This window comes from Mauremys mutica, chromosome 14 (genome assembly GCF_020497125.1).
Source record: "Mauremys mutica isolate MM-2020 ecotype Southern chromosome 14, ASM2049712v1, whole genome shotgun sequence".
NCBI classification, from domain to species: Eukaryota; Metazoa; Chordata; order Testudines; family Geoemydidae; genus Mauremys; species Mauremys mutica.
The window spans coordinates 3,441,807-3,454,134 of NC_059085.1; the positions used below are offsets into that span (position 1 = coordinate 3,441,807).

At 48.9% G+C, this 12,328-nt stretch overlaps 1 protein-coding gene across 1 annotated transcript in view; it reads left to right on the forward strand.

Moving 5' to 3' along the window:
• Positions 1–12,328, forward strand: part of MLKL (mixed lineage kinase domain like pseudokinase) — a 35,788-nt gene that overhangs the window by 13,444 nt on the left and 10,016 nt on the right. The window contains exons 6-7 of the mRNA XM_044987773.1: positions 9,813–9,948; positions 11,124–11,208. Coding sequence (XP_044843708.1) covers positions 9,813–9,948; positions 11,124–11,208 — 221 coding nt within the window. The remainder of the gene's footprint in view (positions 1–9,812; positions 9,949–11,123; positions 11,209–12,328) is intronic.

A 12,328-nucleotide genomic window follows, 5' to 3' on the forward strand; every position in this document is an offset into this window, starting at 1 on the left:
TGGCCCAGAGTCTGTGATGTGTCCAGCAGTACTGCAGGTCCTGCGACCCCTGCCAGAGGGTGGGGAAGGCCCAGGATAAGGGTAAAGCCCCCTTGAGACCCCTGCCCATCCTAGAGGAGCCTTTCCAGAAGGTGGCTATGGACATAGTGGGGCCCCTCAGCAAGGCGACCCGGTCAGGGAAGAAATACATTCTGGTGGGACGGATTTTGCCACCCACTGCCCAGAGGTGGTGGCTTTGTCCTCCACTGAGGCAGACACCATGGCAGACATGCTGCTGACCATCTTCAGCAGAGTGGGGGTCCCTAGTGAGGTCCTTACAGACCAAGGGCCAATGTCATGTCAGCCCTGCTCTGGGGCTTGTGGGAGAAATGTGGGGTCCAGCCCACCTGTGCCTCTGGATATCACTCTCAGTCCAACGGGCTGGTGGAGAGATTTTATGGGACCCTGGGGATGATGCTGAGGACTTTTATGAATCAGCATCCGGCGGGCTGGGACAAGTACCTGCCCCACCTGCAGTACAGGGAAGTGCCCCAGGAATCCACAGGGTTCTTCCCTTTCGAGCTGCTGTATGGGAGGAGAGTGAGGGGACCCCTGGACCTGGTAAGGGATGGTTGGGAGAAAGGGGAGCCAATCCTCCCATCAGGTGTCCCCCATTCAGAGTCACTGGGAAAACAGCCCAGGACCTGGAGCGAGACGTCAAGGACATCCTGGCTTTGGAGGTGATCCCGCCGTTCAACAGTCCATGGGCCTCACCTGTGGGGCTGGTTCCCAAGAAAGATGGGTCAATCCAATTCCATGTGGACTATTGGAAGCTTAATGCCATCACCGTGTCCGATGCCTACCCCATGCCTAGGCCTGGTGAGATTCTAGACAAGCTGGAGGGGCTCATTACCTCTCTACTGTGTATCGCCCCAAAGGTGACTGGCAGGTGCCTTTGGACCCAGATGCCAGATTGAAATCTGCCTGCACCTCCCCTTTGGCAGAGGCATCGTACCTGGGCCACAAGGTGGGGAGCGGCTGCCCAAGCCCAGAGCCAGCCAAGGTGGAGGCGATCAGATATTGGCCCATTCCCCAGACCAAGAAACAAGTCCAGGCCTTTATCGGGATGGCAGGGTCCTACCGGGGGTTTGTACTCCACTTGAGCTCCCTAGCTGCCCCCATCACTGAGCTGTGTGAGAGGGGGAAGCCAGATGAGGTGGTCTGGACCGAGCAGGGCCAGAGGGCTCTCTGTGCACTGAAGGAGGCTCTAATCCAAGGCCCGGTAAATTTGGTAAACCCAGACTTTGCCAAGCCCTTTACAGTGTTCACCGACGCCTCAGACGCAGGGCTGGGCACGGTGCTGACACAAGCCAGTGCTGAGGAGGGGAGACACCCCTCTGGGTACCAGAGCAAGCTGCAGCTGTACCTATTTGAGCGGCGCTTTACTGTGTATACTGACCACTCTCCTCTGACGTGGCTGCATCAAATGAAAGGGGCTGATGCCGAGCTGCTGGGGACAGAGACACCTGGTCAGAGGGTGGCCAAGGTCAAGATGGGGGCTCTTAACCAAGAGAGCCCGAATCACAGCCCTCCAGACCTGAGTGCTGGGAGAAGACCCGGTCTCAGTTTGAACTCCAGGGGTATTGGGGTGACAAAAGGGCCCAGGCCACATAAACCTTCCCAAATACAGCCTGTGAGTTCCATCAAGCACACTTGACCTCAGGGAGGGTGTGAAACTGGAAGGGCCTGGTGTAACTCCCACCAAGGAATGTGAGAGGTGCTGGGGCATCCATGGGAACGTTGGTGGTTTGAACTGCCCCAGGTCACTGGGTAAAGTGACCCTGCTCAGTTCAGTCTCGAAGGGGGAGAGAAGTGACAACGTGAGAATGTTCTTAATGTTTTCTCTGAATACTGTGTGGGTGCTTCAGTTTCCCCTATGCGTGTCTTAAGTATCTAGGTGGTGGGATAAGGGGGTGTGATTGTTGCAGAGCCCTAGAGGGCCAGTGTGATGCTGTCTGCACAGAGAATGGCCGAAACCCTGTCTCCTGGCAACTGTTGGCCTGGGCCCCATCCCTGCAAACGAGCCAACTGAAGGTGTTGGAGAACAAAGAGATCAGGTGGCCTCCTGGCCTGGGAAAGAGACAAAGGCCAGAGGAGGGGCTGGAGAGTTTCAGTTTGGAGCTGGCCGGGGAAAAAGAAGGAGGCCAGACCCCCAGGGTCTGGGTATCCCTGCCTCCAAGATGGACCTGACTTAGGCTCCCCGAGTACTGACTGGCTTCGTATGGAGTAGTTCAAGAGCATTGCCCGGTGACTCCATGACAGCCTGAATTTATGAGTCCAGACATCAGGCCACACTTGTCACATCAAACGTGACACAGCCATGGTCCGGATGGGTGTGATGAGATATGGCCAAAGCCAGCCAACAGGGATGGAAGACCCATGATGTAATACCACAGCTGGCATGGCCAAGAAAATACCTGAAGGAATAGGCCACCCCTCTCCACTCTGCAGGAATTCATGACTCCAATAGTACATATCCAGCAAAGTGGGCTACTTGGAGCTGAGCTGTGTCTGCTTTTCATTTCCCTAAGTGACATGGGGCCAGCCTGTGGTTGAACTTTGCTCAGATTCCACAAGAAGGAAGGCACTGGGAGCTCTCTCCTGCAGGAACAATGCAATGTTATTTTAAGTAACTAAACTATAGAATGGGCTAATGAATTATCTTTAATGATTTTACCTTTTCTCCCTATGTAGGTTACTTTGTCTGCATTGAAGTGTCGAGACACAAACCAGTTCAGTGTATCTCTTATGAATGCACTAAGAGATTAAGCAAGTAGTTGGTGAACAAATATCAGTTTAAGCAACATATGTCACTGGTTAATTTAACTTATAATTGTCCTAACCTAATTTACTATGGTCAAATTAAGGTTGTAATTGAAATAACGCACTGGTTCAATTTATCTGGCTCGCCAGTTACTACGATTAGTAACGAATTCCTAGTGAACAAGTTTAGAAAACGATTCTTAGGGTTTTCGAGGAAAGTTATGGGGAGGAGCCGTTCCCTTTTATTTCAGCCAGTTAGCTCAGAGCCTGTTACTTGCCTTGTAAGGAAGTGCTGCTCTTACACAGATTTGCTGGTCACTTCCTTCTCGAGCTGCTTTCTTCCCTTAACTTCACTCTTCACAGAAATCACATCAAACTTTGGTTTACCTAGTCCAGCGGTTCTCAAACTGTGGGTCAGGACCCCAAAGTGGGTTGTGACCCCATTTTAATGGGGTCACCAGGGCTTCGTTAGACTTGCTGGGACCCAGGACAGAAGCTGAAGCCCAGACTCCACCCTGACCTGGGCGTGAGGCTCGGGCTGTGGGCCCATCTGTCAGGGAGTGTGGGGGAGTCAGGCCCTGCACCCCCCACTTCCTGTGATTCACCATGTCTCTCAGCCAGCCAGTAACACAGAAGGTTTATTAGACGACAGGAACACAGTCCCAAGCAGGGCTTGTAGGTACAACCAGGACCCCTCAGCCAGGTCCCTCTGGGGGGCCAGGATCTTAGACCCCAGACTTGGGGTTCCTTGTCTCTTCCCAGCCAGCCCAAAACTGAAACCAAAAACCCCTCTAGCAGGCTCTCTCCCTTTGTCCAGTTTCCAGGGCAAAGGAGTCCACTTGCCCCACTCCCCTCCTGGCTCAGGTTACAGGCTCAGGTCCTGTCCCTCACCTAAAGTCATCCTCTGCTCTCCCATCTCCCATGCTGACAGCCCCAGTAAAACTAGACGACATTCCCAGGTCAATCCACCCCGCTCCCTACTGCGTCACACCATCTCCCCACCAACCCAGGGAGGTGGGGCTCGGGCTCCACTCCCCTCTGCCCCCCAGGGTCATGTAGTAACTTTGTTGTCAGAATGGGATTGCGGTGCAATGAACCCCTGATCTAGTCTATTTCCCCTCCCCCTTTTAACACGATTGCCTGCATCTTTCTGTCACCCTGGCACAGACACAGGATGATTGATAGAGTCCCACACTTGTAGCGGCTTTAGAACATCCCGGGATTGGAGATCTCTTACTGTTTAAATAACAGCCTTAGGAATTTAAGTGATCTGCAAAGAGATAGGCACTAAGTGTTGAAGTGATTCAAGGCTCCCTGAATTGCTCCACAATGATTTTCGCATCTTCTACTTATCAATCTCTTTAGCTCATGTGATTGGTCTTCGTTTGGAACAAAGCTGATTTTTACCAGTGGCTTTATCGATGATAAAATGTAACTTGGAGCTTTTTCACATGCAGTGGAGCAAGTTTGGTCTTCTCCCTCTGAGTTGTACTTCAGGCTTGGAATCTTTCACTTCCCCTTCTCTAGATGGCCAATGCCAGGAAGAGAGCAGGATACAACTCCAAATGTCATTAGTGGTACAAGAGACATACCACCCCGCCCCCACACACACTTCTCTCTGCATGGTTAGCATTAGGTTTTGTGGGGATCACTGAATCGCCTACTCTGCTGCAGGGGACACTTGTGTCCAGTCAGAGATTCTAGTATGTCAGCTGTAGCTCATCATGGACCAATAATTCAGTATCTTGATCTGAGGTCATAGTAGAAGATTCCAGTCTGAGATGGACATTTTCTGGCAAAACCTGTTGGTGTTCACAAGCAGATGTCCCCTTTGTAAGCAGGACATGTGAGAGGCCAATGTGAGGAGGAGTTGGAAACAGACTCCATTTAACGGAATAAGGCTACGTAAAATTATATATAATACAGCACTTTGCTAAATACAATTAAAGGTTCATCATCAAGTACTCTTTCATGCATCTCCACTCATTCCTTGTGACCATAAGGAAGCCAAGGGAAAAGGGACGCTGGGGACCAAGTTCAGAGTGAGTGCATGACCCATAGCAGTGCCCTTTCACCTTAAATAAAAGCTGCTTTAGCATTCTTTAGACTAAACGTCATTTAGCATTTGACCCAATAAAGTTGTATGAATATAGATGGAATATATGGGCCAAACATAACCCAGTCATTGTCCAGCATTAAACAGGGTTAGACAAGGTTTGGAATACAGGGACCTGAGCCTTTCATTAAATGAAAAGAAGGAGGAACAGTTAAAGCCTTTGAAAAGCATTAAATAAGGGTTGTTTTAACAACATCCCTTGTTCCCTTTCCCTTTAGCTGGAGAGAGAAGGAAAAGCCCCGTGTCTGACTATCTCTTAGAAGGTATCAAAGGTGGTAATAACTGTCCAGCTGGGGAGAAGAGAAGCAGTTAGCTGTGATGGGCTGGAGCTGTTGTTGTTACAGTCTGATCTGTGTCATCCTGGCTAGTGGCTGGGATTCAGCTGGAGCTGTGGGTTGGCGATTTTGTCTGGGCCCCTCTCTCTGGCCCATCTGGGCAGGACATCGCTTAGGATCAGGATGACAAAGGCTCCAGGGCCCAGTGGGAGTGGCAGCCATGGCGGTGACGCTTACTCCAATAGCCAAGTAGTGAACTCAGTTCTGGTCCATGGTCACTACGCTCCTTCACCCCAGTGCTCTCTCCTCTCAGGCCAGCCACAGCTGCAGTCTCTGAGCTCTACTGAGCAGAGAGGCTGCTCCCTGACAGCTCCCTCTGGGGCTCAAGCCACCCCACAAGGGGCAGGGAGGAGGTAGCGCAATAGTTTCACTCTTAGCCCCCTGCCCCAGCCCATGAAGCTGGCTAGCCATGGACGGGATCGTGTGCTGTACCCTCCCAAGGAGTGGCACAATGGGTATCCTTGCCCTGCCTGGTGGAAAGTTCAGGAGGCACTGCTTCCCTGAGCACACTGCCTCCTTGTGCTCCCACTGGGGCAGTGCAGCACCCTACCGCCCCTACTCACAGCTATAAGGCACAGTCTAGCCCCAGGTAAATAGATAAATTAAGTGGACAGCTCAGCCCGTGTGGACTGTGCAGTGTGAATGGAGGTGGCAGAATCAGGCCCTTCTTAAGTTGGGGACAGGGAATTAAATGGCAGCAGAAGAGATTAAAAAGGTGTGTTTTCTGGTTTTTACACCTGTGCTCAGTCCCGAGGCCCTGGCACATCATGTTTACTGGGGTCCCACCCTCTCCCATTTCACTTTATTTTTACACAGATGTTACAAATGTTTTGGGAGCCCCACAAGCTCGGGTTTCCAATACACTTGTGCCCCCTTTCCCCCCGTCCTGTCAGCCCGGCCTGTGCAATCAATAATTTGTGGAGGCTTTTTAGTGATAGCAATATTGACTCCCTTCACTGACTGCCTGGGGCACTTCTGACTGCTTGTCAGGTGGTCATGTGTAAACCTTACAAAAAATTCTCCCCAGTTACATCTGAGCAACTCCAGGGAAGTGACTGGGGTTGCATGGGTACAGAGGTCAGGTCTGGTCTCTTGGGAGTAGACAACAGGGGATGGATCACTTGGTGAACATAAGAACATAAGAACGGTTGTACTGGGTCAGACCAAAGGTCCATCTAGCCCAGTATCTGTCTACCGACAGTGGCCAATGCCAGGTGCCCCAGAGGGAGTGAACCTAACAGGTAGAATCATAGAATCATAGAATCTCAGGGTTGGAAGGGACCTCAGGAGGCCATATAGTCCAACCCCCTGCTCAAAGCAGGACCAAACCCAACTAAATCATCCCAGCCAGGGCTTTGTCAAGCCTGACCTTAAAAACCTCTAAGGAAGGAGATTCCACCACCTCCCTAGGTAACCCATTCCAGTTCTTCACCACCCTCCTAGTGAAAAAGTTTTTCCTAATGTCCAACCTAAACCTCCCCCTCTGCAACTTGAGACCATTACTCCTTGTTCTGTCATCTTCTACCACTGAGAACAGTCTAGATCCATCCTCTTTGGAACCCCCTTTCAGGTAGTTGAAAGCAGCTATCAAATCCCCCCTCATTCTTCTCTTCTGCAGGCTAAACAATCCCAGTTCCCTCAGCCTCTCCTCATAAGTCATGTGTTCCAGCCCCCTAATCATTTTTGTTGCCCTCCGCTGGACACTCTCCAATTTGTTCACATCCTTTCTGTAGTGTGGGGCCCAAAACTGGACACAGTACTCCAGATGAGGCCTCACCAGTGCTGAATAGAGGGGAATGATCACTTCCCTCGATCTGCTGGAAATGCCCCTACTTATACAATGGTAATGATCAAGTGATCTCTCTTCCTGCCATCCATCCCCATCCTCTGACAAACAAAGGCTAGGGACACCATTCCTTACCCATCCTGGCTAATAGCCATTTATGGACTTAACCACCATGAATTTATCCAGTTCTAGCTGTTATAGTCCTAGCCTTCACAACCTCCTCAGGCAAGAAGTTCCACAAGTTGACAGTGTGCTATGTGAATAATAACTTTCTTTTATTTGTTTTAAACCTGCTGCCCATTGATTTAATTTGGTGACCCCTAGTTCTTGTATTATGGGAATAAGTAAATAACTTTTCCTTATCCACTTTCTCCACATCACTCATGATTTTATATACCTCTATCATATCCCCCCTTAGTCTCCTCTTTTCCAAGCTGAAGAGTCCTAGCTTCTTTAATCTCTCCCCATATGGGACCCGTTCCAAACCCCTAATCATTTTAGTTGCCCTTCTCTGAACCTTTTCTAGTGCCAGTATATCTTTTTTGAGATGAGGAGACTGCATCTGTACACAGTATTCAAGATGTGGGTGTCCCATCGATTTATATAAGGGCAATAATATATTCTCAGTCTTATTCTCTATCCCTTTTTAATGATTCCTAACATCCTGTTTGCTTTTTTGACCGCCTCTGCACACTGCGTGGACATCTTCAGAGAACTATCCACGATTACTCCAAGATCTTTTTCCTGATTTGTTGTATAGTTGGGGTTATTTTTTCCAATGTGCATTACTTTACATTTATCCACATTAAATTTCATTTGCCATTTTGTTGCCCAGTCACTAAGTTTTGAGAGATCTTTTTGAAGTTCTTCACAGTCTGCTTTGGTCTTAACTATCTTGAGCAGTTTAGTATCATCTGCAAACTTTGCCACCTCACTTTTTACCCCTTTCTCCAGATCATTTATGAATAAGTTGAATAGGATTGGTCATAGGACTGACCCTTGGGGAACACCACTAGTTACCTCTCTCCATTCTGAAAATTTACCGTTCATTCCTACCCTTTGTTCCCTGTCTTTTAACCAGTTCTCAATCCATGAAAGGATCTTCTCTCTTATCCCATGACAACTTAATTTACATAAGAGCCTTTGGTGAGGGACCTTGTCAAAGGCTTTCTGGAAATCTAAGTACACTATGTCCACTGGATCCCCCTTGTCCACATGTTTGTTGACCCCTTCAAAGAACTCTAATAGATTAGTAAGACACGATTTCCCTTTACAGAAACCATATTGACTATTGCTCAACAGTTTATGTTTTTCTATGTGTCTGACAATTTTATTCTTAACTATTGTTTCCACTAATTTGCCCGGTACCGACGTTAGATTTACCTGTCTGTAATTGCCGGGATCACCTCTAGAGCCCTTTTTAAATGTTGGCGTTACATTAGCTAACTTCCAGTCATTGGGTACCGAAGCTGATTTAAAGGACAGGTTACAAACCCTAGTTAATAGTTCTGCAACTTCACATTTGAGTTCTTTCAGAACTCTTGGGTGAATGCCATCTGGTCCCGGTGACTTGTTAATGTTGAGTTTATCAATTAATTCCAAAACCTCATCTAGTGACACTTCAGTCTGTGACAGTTCCTCAGATTTGTCACCTACAAAAGCCGGCTCAGGTTTGGGAATCTCCCTAACATCCTCAGCCATGAAGACTGAAGCAAAGAATCCATTTAGTTTCTCTGCAATGGCTTTATAGTCTTTAAGCGCTCCTTTTGTATCTCGATCATCGAGGGGCCCCACTGGTTGTTTAGCAGGCTTTCTGCTTCTGATGTACTTAAAAAACATTTTGTTATTACCTTTGGAGTTTTTGGCTAGCCATTCTTCAAACTCCTCTTTGGCTTTTCTTATTACATTTTTACAATTAATTTGGCAGTGTTTATGCTCCTTTCTATTTGCCTCACTAGGATTTGACTTCCACTTTTTAAAGGAAGTCTTTTTATCTCTCACTGCTTCTTTTTTAGTTCTTTTACTGTGTTTCTTAATTTGGGGTATACATTTAAGTTGGGCCTCTATTATGGTGTCTTTAAAAAGCACCCGTGCAGCTTGCAGGGATTTCACTTTAGTCATTGTACCTTTTAATTTCTGTTTAACTAACCCCATCATTTTTGCATAGTTCCCCTTTTTTAAATTAAATGCCACAGTGTTGGGCTGTTGAGATGTTCTTCCCACCACAGGGATGGTAAATGTTATTATATTATGGTCACTATTTCCAAGCCGTCCTGTTATTACCTCTTGGACCAGCTCCTGCGCTCCACTCAGGACTAAATCTAGAGTTGCCTCTCCCCTTGTGGGTTCCTGTACCAGTTGCCCCAAGAAGCAGTCATTCAAAGTATCGAGAAATTTTATCTCTGCATTTCCTCATTAGGTGACATATTCCCAGTCAATATGGGGATAATTGAAATCCCCCACTAGTATTGATTATTAATTATTAGTAGTAGTAGTACTGGTGATTGCCTTTTCTGCTCATTCCCTCTGAAGCATCTGGTGTTGGCGACTGTTGGAAGACAGCATGGCCATTCTTATATTTATTTCCCACAATATGGGCATGTCAAAAGGCCATAAGAACTGTCACTCTTGAATTTCCTGACAATGCTTGATTTGAACTGTGCAGAGTTAAAGTTGCATTAACCCAGGATTCTGCATTTCTAATGCAGAATGAAGTAAACACATGAGTTGTCTCAGCTCAGGGCACCATTCACTCGGTTTCTGTTCTGATCAGGTTCTAGCCCTTGTTTCTCCATTGTCATGGAGTACTGTGAAAAGGGAACCCTGCGGGACGTGCTGACAAGGAAACCCCAGCTCCCCTGGGAGACACGCATTCGGATGGCGCTAGATGCGGCCAGAGGCCTATACAGGTATGTCATGGGGCCAGTGGCCCTTCAGGAGAATTAGAGCCCAACTGGCCCATGATGACCCTGTGGGCTGCACCTGGGAGCAATCAGGTGCTCCTGGGAGTGCCCTTTAGTTAATTAGAATGGAAGCAGCTGAATTAGCAGGGGGCTATGAGAGTATAAAAAGGAAGTTGCCTGCGGGAAAGGAAGCTATCCCTGACAGGCTGTGCCTGGCTCTGGGAAGGGAGTGGGAAGGCTGAAAGGGATCCTGTAAAAGGAAATGAAGTGAAGCTAGTCACTGAGAAGTTAGTGCTCTGAGGAATGGTAGCTAAACCAGAGACTAAACCCCAGCAGGGGCAGGACCAGAGCAATGGAGTCTGAGAGACAAGAGGGGCTTTTTGGCAAATGACTGGTCAGAAGAATCAGGAGACTCTGGTAAGGAAGAAACAAAGCTTTGGACTATTCTCTGATGTTGGCTTAGTGGTTGTGGGTAAATGAAGATTCCCCTGAATAAGGGAGAGGCAAAGACTGAGTCAAGATATATTTATATGATAAAAAGTGGAAACTGAGGCATGGGATGGCATCTGGGTCTGTGACAAAGTACCAAGCATGACTGAAGACAAGTGAATTCATTTTCTGATGTCTCGCTATATGCCTGAATTGGTTTCATCTATAGGAGAGCAAAGGTGGATGGGGTATGGGTACTGTGGTTAAATTCACCCTCACCATCCACATAGCCCATTACTTCGAAACAGGCAGTGGGAGAAGTGATGGGAGGCTGGGTTTAGATAAGAAAGTGCCCAGATTCTCAGATGCCCTTGGCTTGTGAATCTGCCCTGAAGCCTGGTAGGAAAAGCCTTTCTCCTGAGATACCTGGTGCTGCTGCTTCCAGAAGTACCTTATAGAGCATCATTAGGACTACTGCCCAGTAACAGACTGGTTACTACCCACTGGTCCTAGGCTGCTCTGACAATGGCATTCGCTGGCTTGCCACTTTACAGGCAAAAAATTATTGTCTTGTAGCCATTGGAAAGGTTGGATTTGTGGCTGTTGTCCCAGAATAACTAGGGGTGGCTTCTAAATGCTCAGTAGTGTTCAAAGGTCCATCCTTGTGGCTGTTCTGGGTGGGAGCAGAGGGAGGGAAGGTGGCAATGGATCCATTGCTAATGCTTTCTGCTCTTGGTTCTGACTGACCGTAGGTTGCACCAGACGGGGGAGAAGTCTAAATTGCATGGATGCATCAATAGTACCAAGTTCCTGGTTGCTAAAGGTTACTGTGTGAAGGTAAGAGCTGTCTTGTGAGAAGACTTTTTGAGAGGTTTGAAAGTTTTTGTGGCTATCTATTCCATCTCTCCTTCCCTCCCTCCCAACTCCTCAAGCATCTATAGTTTCAGTGCTAATTTACTATGCAGATAGGACACCTGAATTATATGGCCAAACCCCCTACCATTATGCAGTCTTCTCTCCCCCTCCCTCCCCAAAACCCTCTTCCCCTTTCCAGCTCTCCTCCCAAGACAGTATGAGCAGCACAGGAGTTTGTTTATTTAGATGTTAACTTCAGGCTGTTCTACACAGTCCCCAGATTTTTAACATGCGGCTGGTTTTTATATTGAAATGCACTGCTGCACTGCAGACCCTGATGGGGAATTCCCTCTTGACTTTAATGCGAATATTGGATGAACATCATCTCTGAAAAGCAGGCAATGTTGTTATTTATTTATTATTGGTATTACTGTAGTGCACAGGAGCCCTCCTTGTGGATCAGGACCCCTTGTGCCAAGTGCTGTACAAACACAGAACAAAAGGATGGCCTCATCTCCATGCTTATTTAGCTACCTAATATGGATGCGGGCAGTGATGAGCTGCCAAAATCTTAGGAACCGGTTCCCTACTGGGTCTTCGGCGGCACGGCTCCGGCGGCTGAAGGACCCACCACCGAAGACCCGGTAGGGAACCACCCAGTGAGTACACCCCCCACCCACATCCTGCCCTCCCTCAGAAACCACAACCCATAAACCCCCTGCCCTGCTCCTTGTCCCCTGACCACTCCTTCCCAAGACCCCCAACCCTAACTCCCCCCCAGGACGCCCCCCCGCCAAACTTGCCCCGCTCCCTGTCCCCTGACTGCCCCGACTCCATCCACCACCATCCCAACAGACCCCAGGAACTCCCACGCGGCGCCTACCCAACCCCCCCTTCCCCATCCCCTGTCTGCCCCCCCAGAACCTCTGCCCGATCCAACCCCTCCTCCCCCGCCCCAGTCCCATCCCTGGCCCTGGCCTCTTACCCCTGCCGGGGTCGGGGCCAGGGTCGGAGCCGCAGCCGCGTGGCCCGACTCCCCGGGCTGGCCGACACCGGGACCGGAGCCGCAGCCGCAGGGCCCGACTCTCCGGCCCCAGGCCGG